Source organism: Salvelinus fontinalis, chromosome 27, assembly GCF_029448725.1.
Source record: "Salvelinus fontinalis isolate EN_2023a chromosome 27, ASM2944872v1, whole genome shotgun sequence".
In the NCBI taxonomy this organism is placed as follows: domain Eukaryota; kingdom Metazoa; phylum Chordata; class Actinopteri; order Salmoniformes; family Salmonidae; genus Salvelinus; species Salvelinus fontinalis.
Window position 1 is genome coordinate 38,181,553 of NC_074691.1, and position 17,290 is coordinate 38,198,842.

At 40.6% G+C, this 17,290-nt stretch overlaps 1 protein-coding gene across 1 annotated transcript; it reads right to left on the reverse strand.

Annotated features, from left to right (window-relative positions):
* Window positions 1-7,010: 7,010 nt before the first annotated feature.
* Window positions 7,011-16,413, reverse strand: LOC129825682 (uncharacterized). The gene is made up of 2 exons (XM_055885869.1): window positions 15,958-16,413; window positions 7,011-7,421 (listed from the first exon to the last, which is right to left on the reverse strand). The coding sequence occupies exons 1-2, from the start codon at window positions 16,411-16,413 to the stop codon at window positions 7,011-7,013; spliced, it is 867 nt and encodes a 288-aa protein (XP_055741844.1).
* Window positions 16,414-17,290: the final 877 nt, after the last annotated feature.

Below are 17,290 nucleotides of genomic sequence, written 5' to 3' on the forward strand. Positions count from 1 at the left end.
TCAATGAGTGTGACTTAACAAGGCACACCTGTTGATTGAAATTCATTTCAGGTGACTACCTCATGAAGCTGGTTGAGAGAATGTCAAGAGTGTGCGAAGCTTGACGTCAGAGAGTGATATGCAAGTGCTTGGATATGTGTTTGTCCCATGTATGAGACCTTAGAGGGCTCAGCTGTCATCTCTCTCATATGTTTTTAATATAATACATGCAATATTTCCATTATGTCTAAATGTTAAACACCCATATACACTACGGTTCAAAAGGTTGGGGTCACTTAGAAATGTCCTTGTTTTTTCTTGTCCATTAAAATAACACAGCATTTATCAGAAATACAGTGTAGACATTGTTAACGTTGTAAATGACTATTGCAGCTGGAAACGGCTGATTTGTAATGAAATATCTACATAGGCGTGCAGAGGCCCGTTATCAGCAACCATCACTCCTGTGTTCCAATGGCACGTTGTGTAACTAATCGAAGTTTATAATTTTAAAAGGCTAATTCATCATTAGAAAACACTTTTTCAATTATGTTAGCACAGCTGAAAGCTATTGTTCTGATTAAAGAAGCAATAAAACTGGCCTTCTTTAGACTAGTTGAGTATCTGGAGTTTTCTTCTGAAACTTGTCAGTCGATTCTTGTTTTGAGAAATAAAGGCTATTCCATGTGAGAAATTGCCAAGAAACTGAAGATCTCGTACAACACTGTACACTACTCCCTTCACAGAACAGCCCAAACTGGCTCTTTAAAAAAATAATTATTTGATTTATTTCACCTTTATTTAACCAGGTATGCTACATGAGAACAAGTTCTCATTTACAACTGTGTCACGCCCTGACCTGAGAGATCTCTGTTTTCTTTATATTTTGGTTAGGTCAGGGTGTGACTAGGGTGGATTACGCTAGTTTTTGTAGTGTCTAGGGTTTTTGTATGTCTAGGGTTTTGTAGGTCTAGGTATTTGTATGTTTATGGTGGCCTGGTATGGGTCCCAATCAGAGGCAGCTGTTTATTGTTGTCTCTGATTGGGGATCATATTTAGGTAGCCATTTCCCCTTTGGTGTTTGTTGATTCTTGTTCTATGTTTTAGTTGCCTGTCTGCACTATTCATATTAGCTTCACGGTTCGTTTTGTTAGTTTGTTCAGTGTTCATTCTTTTAATAAATATAGAATGTACGCATACAACTCTGCGCCTTGGTCCGATTCATACGATGAACGTGACAGAAGAACCCACCAAAAATGGACCAAGCAGCGTGTTCAGGAGGAATGGACCTGGGAGGAGATTTTGGATGGAGCAGGACCCTGGACGCAGGCTGGGGAGTATCGCCTTCCGAAAGAGGAAATAGAGGCAGTGAAAGCGTAACAGCGAAATTACGAGGAGTTATACCAATGAGGTAGGCCACAGAAACCCCATGGAGCAGTCGGCGGAGCCGAGGAGCGAACCAGTGCCAGTCAGGGAGTCGGATGAGTTCGACGCAAGATTCCGGAGAGAGGTGCTAGCATTGAGAGCGCTGCAGAACGGGCTTGCTCAGGTGCATGTCATCAGCCCGGTGTCACCTGTACCGGTCTCACGCATCAGGTCTCCAGTGCAAATTCATAGCCCAGTGCGTCCTGTGCTAGCTTCCCACACTTGCCGGGCTGGAGTGAGCATACAGTAAGGAAGGGTGGTGCCTCCTCTCCGCACTCGTCCTGAGGTGCGTGTCATCAGCCCAGTGCCACCTGTACCGGTCCCACACATCAGGTCTCCAGTGCGCCTCCACAGTCCAGTACGGCCTGTGCCTCTTCCCCGCACTCGCCCTGAGGTGCGTGTCCTCAGCCCGGTACCTCCAGTTCCGGCACCACGCATCAGGCTTCCAGTGCATTTCCACAGTCTAGAGCTTCCGGCGACAGTTCCCAGTCCAGAGCTTCCGGCGACAGTACCCAGTCCAGAGCTTCCGGCGACAGTACCCAGTCCAGAGCTTCCGGCGACAGTACCCAGTCCAGAGCTTCCGGCGACAGTACCCAGTCCAGAGCTTCCGGCGACAGTACCCAGTCCAGAGCTTCCGGCGACAGTACCCAGTCCAGAGCTTCCGGCGACAGTACCCAGTCCAGAGCTTCCGGCGACAGTTCCCAGTCCAGAGCTTCCGGCGACAGTACCCAGTCCAGAGCTTCCGGCGACAGTACCCAGTCCAGAGCTTCCGGCGACAGTACCCAGTCCAGAGCTTCCGGCGACAGTACCCAGTCCAGAGCTTCCGGCGACAGTACCCAGTCCAGAGCTTCCGGCGACAGTACCCAGTCCAGAGCTTCCGGCGACAGTTCCCAGTCCAGAGCTTCCGGCGACAGTACCCAGTCCAGAGCTTCCGGCGACAGTACCCAGTCCAGAGCTTCCGGCGACAGTACCCAGTCCAGAGCTTCCGGCGACAGTACCCAGTCCAGAGCTTCCGGCGACAGTACCCAGTCCAGTGCTTCCGGCGACAGTACCCAGTCCAGAGCTTCCGGTGACAGTACCCAGTCCAGAGCTTCCGGCGACTTTTAATAAATTTAGAATGTACGCATACAACGCTGCGCCTTCGTCCGATTCATACGACGAACGTGACAAACTGCGACCTGGCAAAGATAAAGCAAAGCAGTGCGACACAAACAACACAGAGTTACACATCGGATAAACAAAATTAGAGTCAAAAACACAATAGAAAAATCTATATACAGTGTGTGCAAATGGAGTAAGGAGAGAGCATACAGGTCGCTTACGACAGGAATCCGGCGACATAGTCTGGAAGGAGAGTTTACAGTCTAGCCAGACACGTATGTATTTGTAGTTGTATATGTTGTCAACATATTCTAGAGTTGGACTGCAGAGCGAAGGAACAGCAGCCAAGAAGTGCTCAGCATATGTGGGAACTCCTTCAAGGCTGTTGGAAAAGCATTCCAGGTGAAGCTGGTTGAGAGAACACCAAGAGTGTTCAAAGCTTTCATCAAGGCAAAGGGTGGCTACTTTGAAGAATCTACTTAGACAAATCAAAACATATTTTAGATTTTAGATTCTTCCAACACTTTTTTGGTTACTACATAATTCAATGTGTTATTTCATCGTTTTGATGTCTTCACTATTTTTCTACAATGTAGAACATAGTAAAAATAAAGAAAAACCCTAGAATGAGTAGGTGTGTCCAAAGTTTTGACTCATACTGTGTGTAGTAAGCTAAAAACACAGAGCCTAACGTTATCTAGCTAGCTGCCAGGAGGATGTCACGTCATGTCATTTTAGGAGTGGTGAGTGAGTGACTTTTCACCCTCAAATCGTTTTTTTGATGGCTATACACAGCTAGAGATGGAGGTGTCATTTAGTTACCTAGCCAGAACTTGAAGTACTGTTATCCAGTTAGCATATCTAGGTCTATCTACTCCAATTTCAGAGCACTCTCGTTCAGAGCACTATAGTGTGCCAGAGCGCAGAATAACTGATGAATTAATGAACACCAGCTGAATATGACCGGTGTCAGTAAACATAGGCAAAAGAATGTTATAGTTAGTCACAAACGTTCTAGATAACATGTAAACATCCTAGCCACCCAGCTCTGCTAGGGCGAGTAAAATGGTCAGAGTGAGGTGTTCTCTCATTTGTGTGTGGAAATAGCTATCTAGCAAGCTAGCCAACTTTAGCCAGTTAACCACCTGGGGGCTTGGTTGCAGGCAAGCTGCAGACGGTTGAGTAAGCTACAATTCCATATCGTATATCAGTGCAATTTTGACGTCCAACTAGCTGAAACAGTTTGAGAGGGTTTATCAAATTTTGTATTTGTAGAAATCCATTCAGGTGTATTTTGTGGCTTTTGGCGAATGTGTTCTAATGATCTAAAGTCGCCCTCTTGCAACTGCCTGTAAAACACGCAGTCCAGTTCAAAGTGAATGATGGCAGTACTGTGTGGCAAATGGCTTGTTTGCATAAAGGCCTACTGTAGCTCTGATTGGCTATGGTGCACCGGTCTGCGTAGACTCCGGTTCTGGATGAGACAGATGTCTTTATTAGGTTTTATTTAATGCAGTGTCTATTAATTGTCCAAACGCACGGCCACTTTCTAAGAATTTATGAGAATGTGAAAATGACATCTAAGTGCTTGCTTGTCAGAATTTTTTCTTTAAAGTGTCATATTCTTCCCGGGGGTGTATATGAACATATTTTAATAAGATTTAATGTTGCTAGAATGCTGTCAGTTCCACTTGAATTGCTTCCTTATGGTCTCATCGTGTTGAGTAAATATCTAACCAACTTCAAAATGTCAGAAATCTGTGTATATGCATGTAAACATGTGCAATTTGGGAAATGTCTAAACGTTTCTGCTTCATATTCTCATTTGTCAAGGATTGCTCTGCCTTTGATTCATGGAGTCATTTGCTAAAGGAAAGTAATTTTGGTTGCTTTCAATTAAACCCGTAGAGGCCCTTTGGGGTTTCTGAGAGGTTTGGGGACCCCTATGGCAATCTCTGATGTTAAAAAGACACTTTGTGAATGACCCAATGCGGAACAACCTCAAAGACCGCTTCAAGGGGAACTCGCCAGGGGTGTACCTTTGCCCCCTTTTCCTTTCCACTGTAGTGAAAGTTGAATTTCAAACTCCAGAGTTGGCAACTCTTCCATCCATTCCTATGGTGAGGGTAGGCAACAACACATCCGTCACACTGATCCTTAACACGGGGGTCACTCAGGGGTGCGTGCTTAGTCCCTTCCTGTACTCCCTGTTCATCCATGACTGCGTGGCCATGCAAGAGTTCAACACCATTAAGTTTGCTGATGGCACGACAGTGGTAGGCCTGATCACCGACGATGATGAGACAGTCTATAGGTCAATGACCTGGCAGTGTGGTGCCAACGTCAGCAAGAGAAAGGAGCTGATCGTGGCCTACAGGAAACGGAGGCCATCGAAGGCGCTGTAGTGGAGCGGGTCGAGTGGTTCAAGTTCCTTGCTGTCCACATCACTAAGGAATTAACATGGTCCACCACACATCAATACAGTCACGAAGAAGGCCCGACAATGCCTTTTCCCTCTCAGGAGGCTGAAAAGATTTGTCATGGGTCCTCAGATCCTCAAAAAGTTATACTGGGGCCAAGCTACCTGCCATCCAGGACCTCTATACCAGGCAGTGTCAGAGGAAGGACCGGAATAATGGTAAAGACCTCAGCCACCCAAGCCATAGACTGTTCACTCTGCTATCGCACAGCAAGCGGTACCGGAAAGCGCCAAGTCTAGGACCAAAAGACTCCTGAAAAAGCTTTTACCCCGAAGCCAGATAATGCCGGGCTGCGTACCAAATTGCACCCTATTCCCTACATAGTGCACTGCTTTTGACCAGGGCCCTATGGGACCCAGGTACTGCACTACATAGAGAATAGGGTGCCATCTGGGATGTAGCGTAGGACCCTTCTCCTTATCACCAGTCCTGCGTGTGTTGTCTTTTCACAATTCTTATCTCTACTTGTAACCTAGACCAACATGACTGTCTACAAAGATATTGGCAGATTTCTTCCAGTCATTTTTAAACAAGCAATATTTATGTATTTTCATTTAGTCTTTATTTGAGTCCTATTGAGATCGTAGCCTTTTCTTTAACGTATAGCACGAGTCAAGATTGTAAAATAATGGCATTAAAATCACATTCATTTGCTTCAAAATAAGTATAATACAAAATTAGTCAACTGCAATTTCAAATTGTAATATTTGCTAGTGCAAGGAGTATGTTAGTGTAAGTGTCCCAGAATGAAATAGTGCACGTGAGTAGTGTGTGGCAGCGGGCCTGTATCACAGGAGGCTGGTGGCACCTTAATTGGGGAGGATGGGCTCGTGGTAATGGATGGATCGGAAATAGTTGGGATGGTATCAAAATACATCAGACACATGGTTTCCATGTGTTTAATGCCATTCCATTTGCTGCGTGTCCTCCCTTCAGTAGCCTCCTGTGATCAGTGTGTCTCATAATGTCTTACGATGTGTCTGAAATGGCACCCTATTCCCTACATAGTGCACTACTTTTGACCTGAGCCCTATGTGCCCTGGTAAAAAGTAGTGCACTAAAATAGGGAATAGGGTGCCATTTGGGACTGAGTTCTTATACTCCCTGAGTGCTGCCTCTGCATCCACTGGCCAGAATCAGCCAAAGTCAAAGCGATAAGTCAACTTCCTGTTTCACAGCACTGCTTCTCGTAGAAGGTATTTCACACAGTAACAGGGATGACATAGCTGCCTAACGATGCTAGGCGTCAGCGCCGAAGTGCATTTGAGTCAAAGCCAAAAAGTGGGTACGCTGTTTTCTTTTTTTTCTCTTTTCTTTTTTTTGGGGGGTGGGGGGGGGGGGGGTAGGAGGGGAAGGAGGAAAGGAGGTTTGGACATTCCAGAGGCAGGGAGACTGACTGCTAGTCTGTATATCGTCTGGAGGTTGAATTGTAGAAGAAGAGGAAAGGAGAAGGAGGAGAGGAAGAGAGAGAAAAACATATTGGGTGCCAAAGAGCAACAAGGGAAGAAACCAAAAAATCCAGAGTAAAGTTTCTCAGACCTCCTTCAAAAAAGCATTTTTCAACAAAAAATTGGTCCAGAACGCTTTTTTAAATGGCACCCTATTCCCTATATAGTGCACTACTTTTGAGCAAGGCCCATAGGGTTCTAGTAAAAGTAGTACACCACATAGGTAATAGGGTGCCATTTGGGATACAGATATCTTCAAGGCAGGGTTTCACCCAGATTATATATTGACTCATTTGTGAAGAAGAAAGACAGAAAAAAAAAGTTGGAAAATAAACATAAAATAAACATTGCCCTCTTTATTTGTGCAAGGCCCTTTCTATTGCGTGACAATGCAACACGCGGTGCAACAAGCTACTAGGTCAGTCAGTACAGCAACACTTCAGAACAATAGAACCATCTATTCAAAAAGCTTTTCAGCTCACATCTATTATTTCTGGAGGCAAATAGTTTTGAGGTCACGGTTTGAGAAATAGAAAAGAAATGTCTCTTGTCCTGTATGAGTAGAGTACAGCACAGATCAGTATGTTTTGAAAGGGGGGCCAGGGGCCTGGTTGAAAAGGAGGCCAGGGGCCTGGTTGAAAGGGGGGCCAGGGGCCTGGTTGAAAGGGGGGCCAGGGGCCTGGTTGAAAGGGGGCCAGGGGCCTGGTTGAAAGGGGGCCAGGGGCCTGGTTGAAAGGGGGCCAGGGGCCTGGTTGAAAGGGGGCCAGGGGCCTGGTTGAAAGGGGGGCCAGGGGCCTGGTTGAAAGGGGGGCCAGGGGCCTGGTTGAAAGGGGGGCCAGGGGCCTGGTTGAAAGGGGGGCCAGGGGCCTGGTTGAAAAGGGGGGCCAGGGGCCTGGTTGAAAAGGGGGGCAGGGGCCTGGTTGAAAGGGGGCCAGGGGCCTGGTTGAAAAGGGGGCCAGGGGCCTGGTTGAAAAGGGGGGCCAGGGGCCTGGTTGAAAGGGGGCCAGCGTTGGTTGTCGGACAAAATCACTTAATTTAAATGTAATTGTGTGGTCAGTCAGCTAAAATGTCAAACAAGTATTTATGAGTTCTTACTCGACAATGTAGTGTTTTCACTTGGCTGAAGAAAACAGATGACTAAGCTAATACCCTCTACCATTATATTTTACTGTTACTGCTCTACCATTATAGTGTCCTGTTGCTGCTCTACCATTATCGTTTACTGTTGCTGCTCTACCATTATAATGGTCCTGTTGCTGCTCTACCATTATATTTTACTGTTGCTGCTCTACCATTATATTTTACTGTTGCTGCTCTACCATTATAGTTTACTGTTGCTGCTCTACCAATATATTTTACTGTTGCTGCTCTACCATTATATTTTACTGTTGCTGCTCTACCATTATAGTTTACTGTTGCTGCTCTACCATTATATTGGTCCAGTTGCTGCTCTACCATTATAGTTTACTGTTGCTGCTCTGCCATTATATTTTACTGTTGCTGCTCTACCATTATATTTTACTGTTGCTGCTCTACCATTATATTTTACTGTTGCTGCTCTACCATTATATTTTACTGTTGCTGCTCTACCATTATATTTTACTGTTGCTGCTCTACCATTATAGTGTCCTGTTGCTGCTCTACCATTATATTTTACTGTTGCTGCTCTACCATTATAGTGGTACTGTTGCTGCTCTACCATTATAGTGGTACTGTTGCTGCTCTACCATTAGTTTACTGTTGCTGCTCTACCATTATAGTGGTACTGTTGCTGCTCTACCATTATAGTGGTACTGTTGCTGCTCTACCATTATAGTGGTACTGTTGCTGCTCTACCATTATAGTGGTACTGTTGCTGCTCTACCATTATAGTTTACTGTTGCTGCTCTACCATTATATTTTACTGTTGCTGCTCTACCATTAGTTTACTGTTGCTGCTCTACCATTATAGTTTACTGTTGCTGCTCTACCATTATAGTGGTACTGTTGCTGCTCTACCATTATAGTGGTACTGTTGCTGCTCTACCATTATATTTTACTGTTGCTGCTCTACCATTATATTTTACTGTTGCTGCTCTACCATTATAGTTTACTGTTGCTGCTCTACCATTATAGTTTACTGTTGCTGCTCTACCATTATATTTTACTGTTGCTGCTCTACCATTATATTTTACTGTTGCTGCTCTACCATTATATTTTACTGTTGCTGCTCTACCATTAGTTTACTGTTGCTGCTCTACCATTATAGTGGTATTGTTGCTGCTCTACCATTATAGTTTACTGTTGCTGCTCTACCATTATAGTTTACTGTTGCTGCTCTACCATTATAGTGGTATTGTTGCTGCTCTACCATTATAGTGTCCTGTTGCTGCTCTACCATTATAGTGTCCTGTTGCTGCTCTACCATTATAGTGGTATTGTTGCTGCTCTACCATTATAGTTTACTGTTGCTGCTCTACCATTATAGTTTACTGTTGCTGCTCTACCATTATAGTGTCCTGTTGCTGCTCTACCATTATAGTGTCCTGTTGCTGCTCTACCATTATAGTGTCCTGTTGCTGCTCTACCATTATAGTGTCCTGTTGCTGCTCTACCATTATAGTGTCCTGTTGCTGCTCTACCATTATAGTGTCCTGTTGCTGCTCTACCATTATAGTGTCCTGTTGCTGCTCTACCATTATACTATAGTTTACTGTTCCTGCTCTACCATTATACTATAGTTTACTGTTCCTGCTCTACCATTATACTATAGTTTACTGTTCTACCATTATACTATAGTTTACTGTTCTACCATTATACTATAGTTTACTGTTCCTGCTCTACCATTATACTATAGTTTACTGTTCTACCATTATACTATAGTTACTGTTCTACCATTATACTATAGTTACTGTTCCTGCTCTACCATTATACTATAGTTTACTGTTCTACCATTATACTATAGTTTACTGTTCTACCATTATACTATAGTTACTGTTCTACCATTATACTATAGTTACTGTTCTACCATTATACTATAGTTTACTGTTCTACCATTATACTATAGTTACTGTTCTACCATTATACTATAGTTACTGTTCTACCATTATACTATAGTTTACTGTTCTACCATTATACTATAGTTACTGTTCTACCATTATACTATAGTTTACTGTTCTACCATTATACTATAGTTACTGTTCTACCATTATACTATAGTTACTGTTCCTGCTCTACCATTATACTATAGTTTACTGTTCTACCATTATACTATAGTTTACTGTTCCTGCTCTACCATTATACTATAGTTTACTGTTCTACCATTATACTATAGTTACTGTTCTACCATTATACTATAGTTTATTTTCTACCATTATACTATAGTTACTGTTCTACCATTATACTATAGTTTACTGTTCTACCATTATACTATAGTTACTGTTCTACCATTATACTATAGTTACTGTTCTACCATTATACTATAGTTACTGTTCCTGCTCTACCATTATACTATAGATTACTGTTCTACCATTATACTATAGTTACTGTTCCTGCTCTACCATTATACTATAGTTACTGTTCCTGCTCTACCATTATACTATAGTTACTGTTCCTGCTCTACCATTATACTATAGTTTACTGTTCTACCATTATACTATAGTTTACTGTTCCTGCTCTACCATTATACTATAGTTTACTGTTCTACCATTATACTATAGATTACTGCTCTACCATTATACTATAGTTTACTGTTCCTGCTCTACCATTATACTATAGATTACTGTTCTACCATTATACTATAGTTACTGTTCCTGCTCTACCATTATACTATAGTTACTGTTCCTGCTCTACCATTATACTATAGTTACTGTTCCTGCTCTACCATTATACTATAGTTTACTGTTCCTGCTCTACCATTATACTATAGTTTACTGTTCTACCATTATACTATAGTTACTGTTCTACCATTATACTATAGTTACTGTTCTACCATTATACTATAGTTACTGTTCTACCATTATACTATAGTTTACTGCTCTACCATTATACTATAGTTTACAGTTTACAGCGTAAAGGCACGCGGATGAAGACCAAACAAACACGTATAAAAAAACGAAGGGTTGAAACCAAAACAAAAGAGCGAGGAGTACCTCGAATAAATTACATAAGCGCACAATGATCCCACACGGGATGAGACCCGTAATTATCTGCGTAATACACACGGCTCTAAAGCCAAAACAACACAGGTACAGTCCTCACACGACCAACGCACATTGGAACAATAATCGACAGCCCAATGGGGAAACAACGGGCATATTTACACAAATACAAAGTGTGAATGGGGACCAGGTGTGCGCAATGACACAGTTCTGGAGTGATCCGTGACAATACTGTTCTACCATTATACTATAGTTACTGTTCTACCATTATACTATGGTTTACTGTTTTACCATTATACTATAGTTTACTGCTCTACCATTATACTATAGTTTACTGCTCTACCATTATACTATGGTTTACTGCTCTACCATTATACTATGGTTTACTGCTCTACCATTATACTATAGATTACTGCTCTACCATTATACTATAGTTTACTGTTCCTGCTCTACCATTATACTATAGTTTACTGTTCCTGCTCTACCATTATACTATAGTTTACTGTTCTACCATTATACTATAGTTACTGCTCTACCATTATACTATAGTTTACTGTTCTACCATTATACTATGGTTTACTGCTCTACCATTATACTATGGTTTACTGTTCCTGCTCTACCATTATACTATAGTTACTGTTCTACCATTATACTATAGTTTACAGTTTACAGCGTAAAGGCACGCGGATGAAGACCAAACAAACACGTATAAAAAAACGAAGGGTTGAAACCAAAACAAAAGAGCGAGGAGTACCTCGAATAAATTACATAAGCGCACAATGATCCCACACGGGATGAGACCCGTAATTATCTGCGTAATACACACGGCTCTAAAGCCAAAACAACACAGGTACAGTCCTCACACGACCAACGCACATTGGAACAATAATCGACAGCCCAATGGGGAAACAACGGGCATATTTACACAAATACAAAGTGTGAATGGGGACCAGGTGTGCGCAATGACACAGTTCTGGAGTGATCCGTGACAATACTGTTCTACCATTATACTATAGTTTACTGCTCTACCATTATACTATGGTTTACTGTTCCTGCTCTACCATTATACTATAGTTTACTGCTCTACCATTATACTATGGTTTACTGCTCTACCATTATACTATGGTTTACTGCTCTACCATTATACTATAGATTACTGCTCTACCATTATACTATAGTTTACTGTTCCTGCTCTACCATTATACTATAGTTTACTGTTCCTGCTCTACCATTATACTATAGTTTACTGTTCTACCATTATACTATAGTTACTGCTCTACCATTATACTATAGTTTACTGTTCTACCATTATACTATGGTTTACTGCTCTACCATTATACTATGGTTTACTGTTCCTGCTCTACCATTATACTATAGTTACTGTTCTACCATTATACTATAGTTTACTGTTCTACCATTATACTATAGTTTACTGCTCTACCATTATACTATAGTTTACTGTTCTACCATTATACTATGGTTTACTGCTCTACCATTATACTATAGTTACTGTTCTACCATTATACTATAGTTTACTGCTCTACCATTATACTATAGTTTACTGCTCTACCATTATACTATAGTTTACTGCTCTACCATTATACTATGGTTTACTGCTCTACCATTATACTACGGTTTACTGCTCTACCATTATACTATGGTTTACTGCTCTACCATTATACTATAGTTTACTGCTCTACCATTATACTATGGTTTACTGCTCTACCATTATACTATGGTTTACTGCTCTACCATTATACTATGGTTTACTGTTCTACCATTATACTATAGTTTACTGCTCTACCATTATACTATAGTTTACTGCTCTACCATTATACTATGGTTTACTGCTCTACCATTATACTATAGTTTACTGCTCTACCATTATACTATGGTTTACTGTTCCTGCTCTACCATTATACTATAGTTTACTGTTCTACCATTATACTATAGTTTACTGTTCTACCATTATACTATAGTTACTGTTCTACCATTATACTATAGTTTACTGCTCTACCATTATACTATAGTTTACTGTTCTACCATTATACTATAGTTACTGTTCTAGCATTATACTATAGTTTACTGCTCTACCATTATACTATAGTTTACTGTTCTACCATTATACTATAGTTACTGTTCTACCATTATACTATGGTTTACTGTTCCTGTTCTACCATTATACTATAGTTTACTGTTCCTGTTCTACCATTATACTATAGTTTACTGCTCTACCATTATACTATGGTTTACTGTTCTACCATTATACTATGGTTTACTGCTCTACCATTATACTATAGTTTACTGCTCTACCATTATACTATAGTTTACTGTTCTACCATTATACTATGGTTTACTGCTCTACCATTATACTATGGTTTACTGTTCCTGCTCTACCATTAAACTATAGTTTACTGTTCCTGCTCTACCATTATACTATAGTTTACTGCTCTACCATTATACTATGGTTTACTGCTCTACCATTATACTATAGTTTACTGTTCTACCATTATACTATAGTTACTGTTATACCATTATACTATAGATTACTGTTCCTGCTCTACCATTATACTATAGTTTACTGTTCCTGCTCTACCATTATACTATAGTTTACTGTTTTACCATTATACTATAGTTTACTGTTCCTGCTCTACCATTATACTATAGTTTACTGTTCTACCATTATACTATAGATTACTGCTCTACCATTATACTATAGTTTACTGTTCTACCATTATACTATAGATTACTGCTCTACCATTATACTATAGTTTACTGTTCTACCATTATACTATAGTTTACTGTTCCTGCTCTACCATTATACTATAGATTACTGCTCTACCATTATACTATAGTTTACTGTTCTACCATTATACTATGGTTTACTGTTCTACCATTATACTATAGTTTACTGTTCCTGCTCTACCATTATACTATAGTTTACTGCTCTACCATTATACTATAGTTTACTGCTCTACCATTATACTATGGTTTACTGCTCTACCATTATACTATGGTTTACTGTTCCTGCTCTACCATTATACTATAGATTACTGCTCTACCATTATACTATAGTTACTGTTCCTGCTCTACCATTATACTATAGATTACTGCTCTACCATTATACTATAGTTACTGTTCCTGCTCTACCATTATACTATAGATTACTGCTCTACCATTATACTATAGTTACTGTTCCTGCTCTACCATTATACTATAGTTTACTGCTCTACCATTATACTATAGATTACTGCTCTACCATTATACTATAGTTACTGTTCCTGCTCTACCATTATACTATAGATTACTGCTCTACCATTATACTATAGTTACTGTTCCTGCTCTACCATTATACTATAGATTACTGCTCTACCATTATACTATAGTTACTGTTCCTGCTCTACCATTATACTATAGTTTACTGCTCTACCATTATACTATAGTTTACTGCTCTACCATTATACTATGGTTTACTGTTCCTGCTCTACCATTATACTATAGTTTACTGCTCTACCATTATACTATAGTTACTGTTCTACCATTATACTATGGTTTACTGTTCTACCATTATACTATAGTTACTGTTCTACCATTATACTATGGTTACTGTTCTACCAATATACTATAGTTTACTGCTCTACCATTATACTATAGTTTACTGTTCTACCATTATACTATGGTTTACTGCTCTACCATTATACTATGGTTTACTGCTCTACCATTATACTATAGATTACTGCTCTACCATTATACTATAGATTACTGCTCTACCATTATACTATAGATTACTGCTCTACCATTATACTATAGTTTACTGCTCTACCATTATACTATAGTTTACTGTTGCTGCTCTACCATTATACTATAGTTTACTGTTGCTGCTCTACCATTTTACTATAGTTTACTGTTCCTGTTCTACCATTATACTATAGATTACTGCTCTACCATTATACTATAGTTACTGTTCCTGCTCTACCATTATACTATAGTTTACTGCTCTACCATTATACTATAGTTTACTGTTCCTGCTCTACCATTATACTATAGATTACTGCTCTACCATTATACTATAGATTACTGCTCTACCATTATACTATAGTTTACTGCTCTACCATTATACTATGGTTTACTGCTCTACCATTATACTATAGATTACTTCTCTACCATTATACTATAGATTACTGCTCTACCATTATACTATAGATTACTGCTCTACCATTATACTATAGATTACTGCTCTACCATTATACTATAGATTACTGCTCTACCATTATACTATAGTTTACTGTTCTACCATTATACTATAGTTTACTGCTCTACCATTATACTATAGTTTACTGTTCTACCATTATACTATAGTTTACTGTTCTACCATTATACTATAGTTTACTGTTCTACCATTATACTATAGTTTACTGTTCCTGCTCTACCTTTATGCTATAGTTACTGTTCTACCATTATACTATAGATTACTGTTCCTGCTCTACCATTATACTATAGTTACTGTTCTACCATTATACTATAGATTACTGCTCTACCATTATACTATAGATTTCTGCTCTACCATTATACTATAGATTACTGCTCTACCATTATACTATGGTTACTGTTCTACCATTATACTATAGTTACTGTTCTACCATTATACTATAGTTACTGTTCCTGCTCTACCATTATACTATAGTTTACTGCTCTACCATTATACTATAGTTACTGTTCCTGCTCTACCATTATACTATAGTTACTGTTCTACCATTATACTATAGTTACTGTTCCTGCTCTACCATTATACTACAGTTCACTTCTGGTGCATTTCTTATAATGCAGAAGACACATTTCCGCTTCTAAATGGATTAACAGAGAAACACTAAGACTAATGCCAGTTGGAAAGATTTGCCCTACAATGCACTGATGTTATCTTGTTGACACCAATCCAATGAAACAATCAGACCATAACACAATGACAATATAACATATGTGTATTGTAACACAATCATGCTCTATGGTTGCCCTTGAAACCAGTGTGTGTGTGTGTGTGTGTGTGTGTGTGTGTGTGTGTGTGTGTGTGTATTGACTGTGAGGACATGACGACAGGTCAAAGCAGGCCGTTTATTTTTCCACAATTTTTTCATAAATATTAGCCCAGTCTCACCGCAACACACACACACACACACACACACACACACACACACACACACACACACACACACACACACACACACACACACACACACACACACACACACACACACACACACACACACACACACACACACACACTATTTGAGAAAGTGGAAATGCAGCCAAGCAGCTGGAACGGGGGCTGACGAGGCGTGAAAAGCGTTCTGCTCTCTGCCAATAAACTGCCTCGACGCCACTCTGTACTGTCCTGGGGGTTTGTTGTCGCGTGTCCGTGTGTCTGTACTGTCCTGGGGGTTTGTTGTCGCGTGTCCGTGTGTCTGTACTGTCCTGGGGGTTCGTCGTCGTGTGTCCGTGTGTCTGTACTGTCCTGGGGGTTCGTCGTCGCGTGTCCGTGTGTCTGTACTGTCCTGGGGGTTCGTCGTCGCGTGTCCGTGTGTCTGTACTGTCCTGGGGGTTCGTCGTCGCTTGTCCGTGTGTCTGTACTGTCCTGGGGTTTCGTCGTCGTGTGTCCGTGTGTCTGTACTGTCCTGGGGGTTCGTCGTCGTGTGTTCGTGTGTCTGTACTGTCCTGGGGGTTCGTCGCCGCTTGTCCGTGTGTCTGTACTGTCCTGGGGTTTCGTCGTCGTGTGTTCGTGTGCCTGTACTGTCCTGGGGGTTCGTCGTCGTGTGTTCGTGTGTCTGTACTGTCGTGGGGGTTCATCGTCGTGTGTTCGTGTGTCTGTACTGTTCTGGGGTATCATCTGTGTATGTGTGTGTGTATTGTTCTGTGTCCGTGTGTCTTTACTGTCCTGGGGGTTCGTCGGTGTGGTTGTGTGTTTGTACTCAGACAGACCTTGGTCAAGTACAAATGTAAAATATTTGAAACAGACTGACTATTGCAGCAGGTTCCTATGTACAGTTCAGCTCAGGTTATCTGAACGCATTTGACCCAGGTGTGGTTGGCCTCTACTTCTGACAGGCCGTACTGTACAATCTCTCTGGTTACAGCACGGATCTTCAATAACAGGAAGTGAATAACAGGTAGCCTAGTGGTTAGAGCGTTTGGGCAAGTAACCAGAAGGTTTATGGATTGAATCCCAGAGCTGACAAGGTAAGAATCTGTCATTCTGCCCCTGAACAAGGCAGTTAACCCACTCTTCCCCGGTAGGTTGTCATTGCAAATGATAATTTGTTCATAACTGACTTGCATAGTTAAATAAAGGTTATATTTAAAAATGTTCAATTAAAACGTTTTTTGTTGTTGTCTTTAATAGGTTTTTATTGAGCTTTCCTTATCCTCCTGGGGAGCTTGAAAATCTAGTGTAGAAAATACTGAGCCTGAATATCTAGTGTAGAAAATAATGAGCCTGAATATCGAGTGTAGAAAATACTGAGCCTGAATATCTAGTGTAGAAAATACTGAGCCTGAATATCTAGTGTAGAAAATACTGTGCCTGAATATCTAGTGTAGAATATATTGAGCCTGAATATCTAGTGTAGAAAATACTGAGCCTGAATATCTAGTGTAGAAAATACTGAGCCTGAATATCTAGTGTAGAATATACTGAGCCTGAATATCTAGTGTAGAACATACTGTG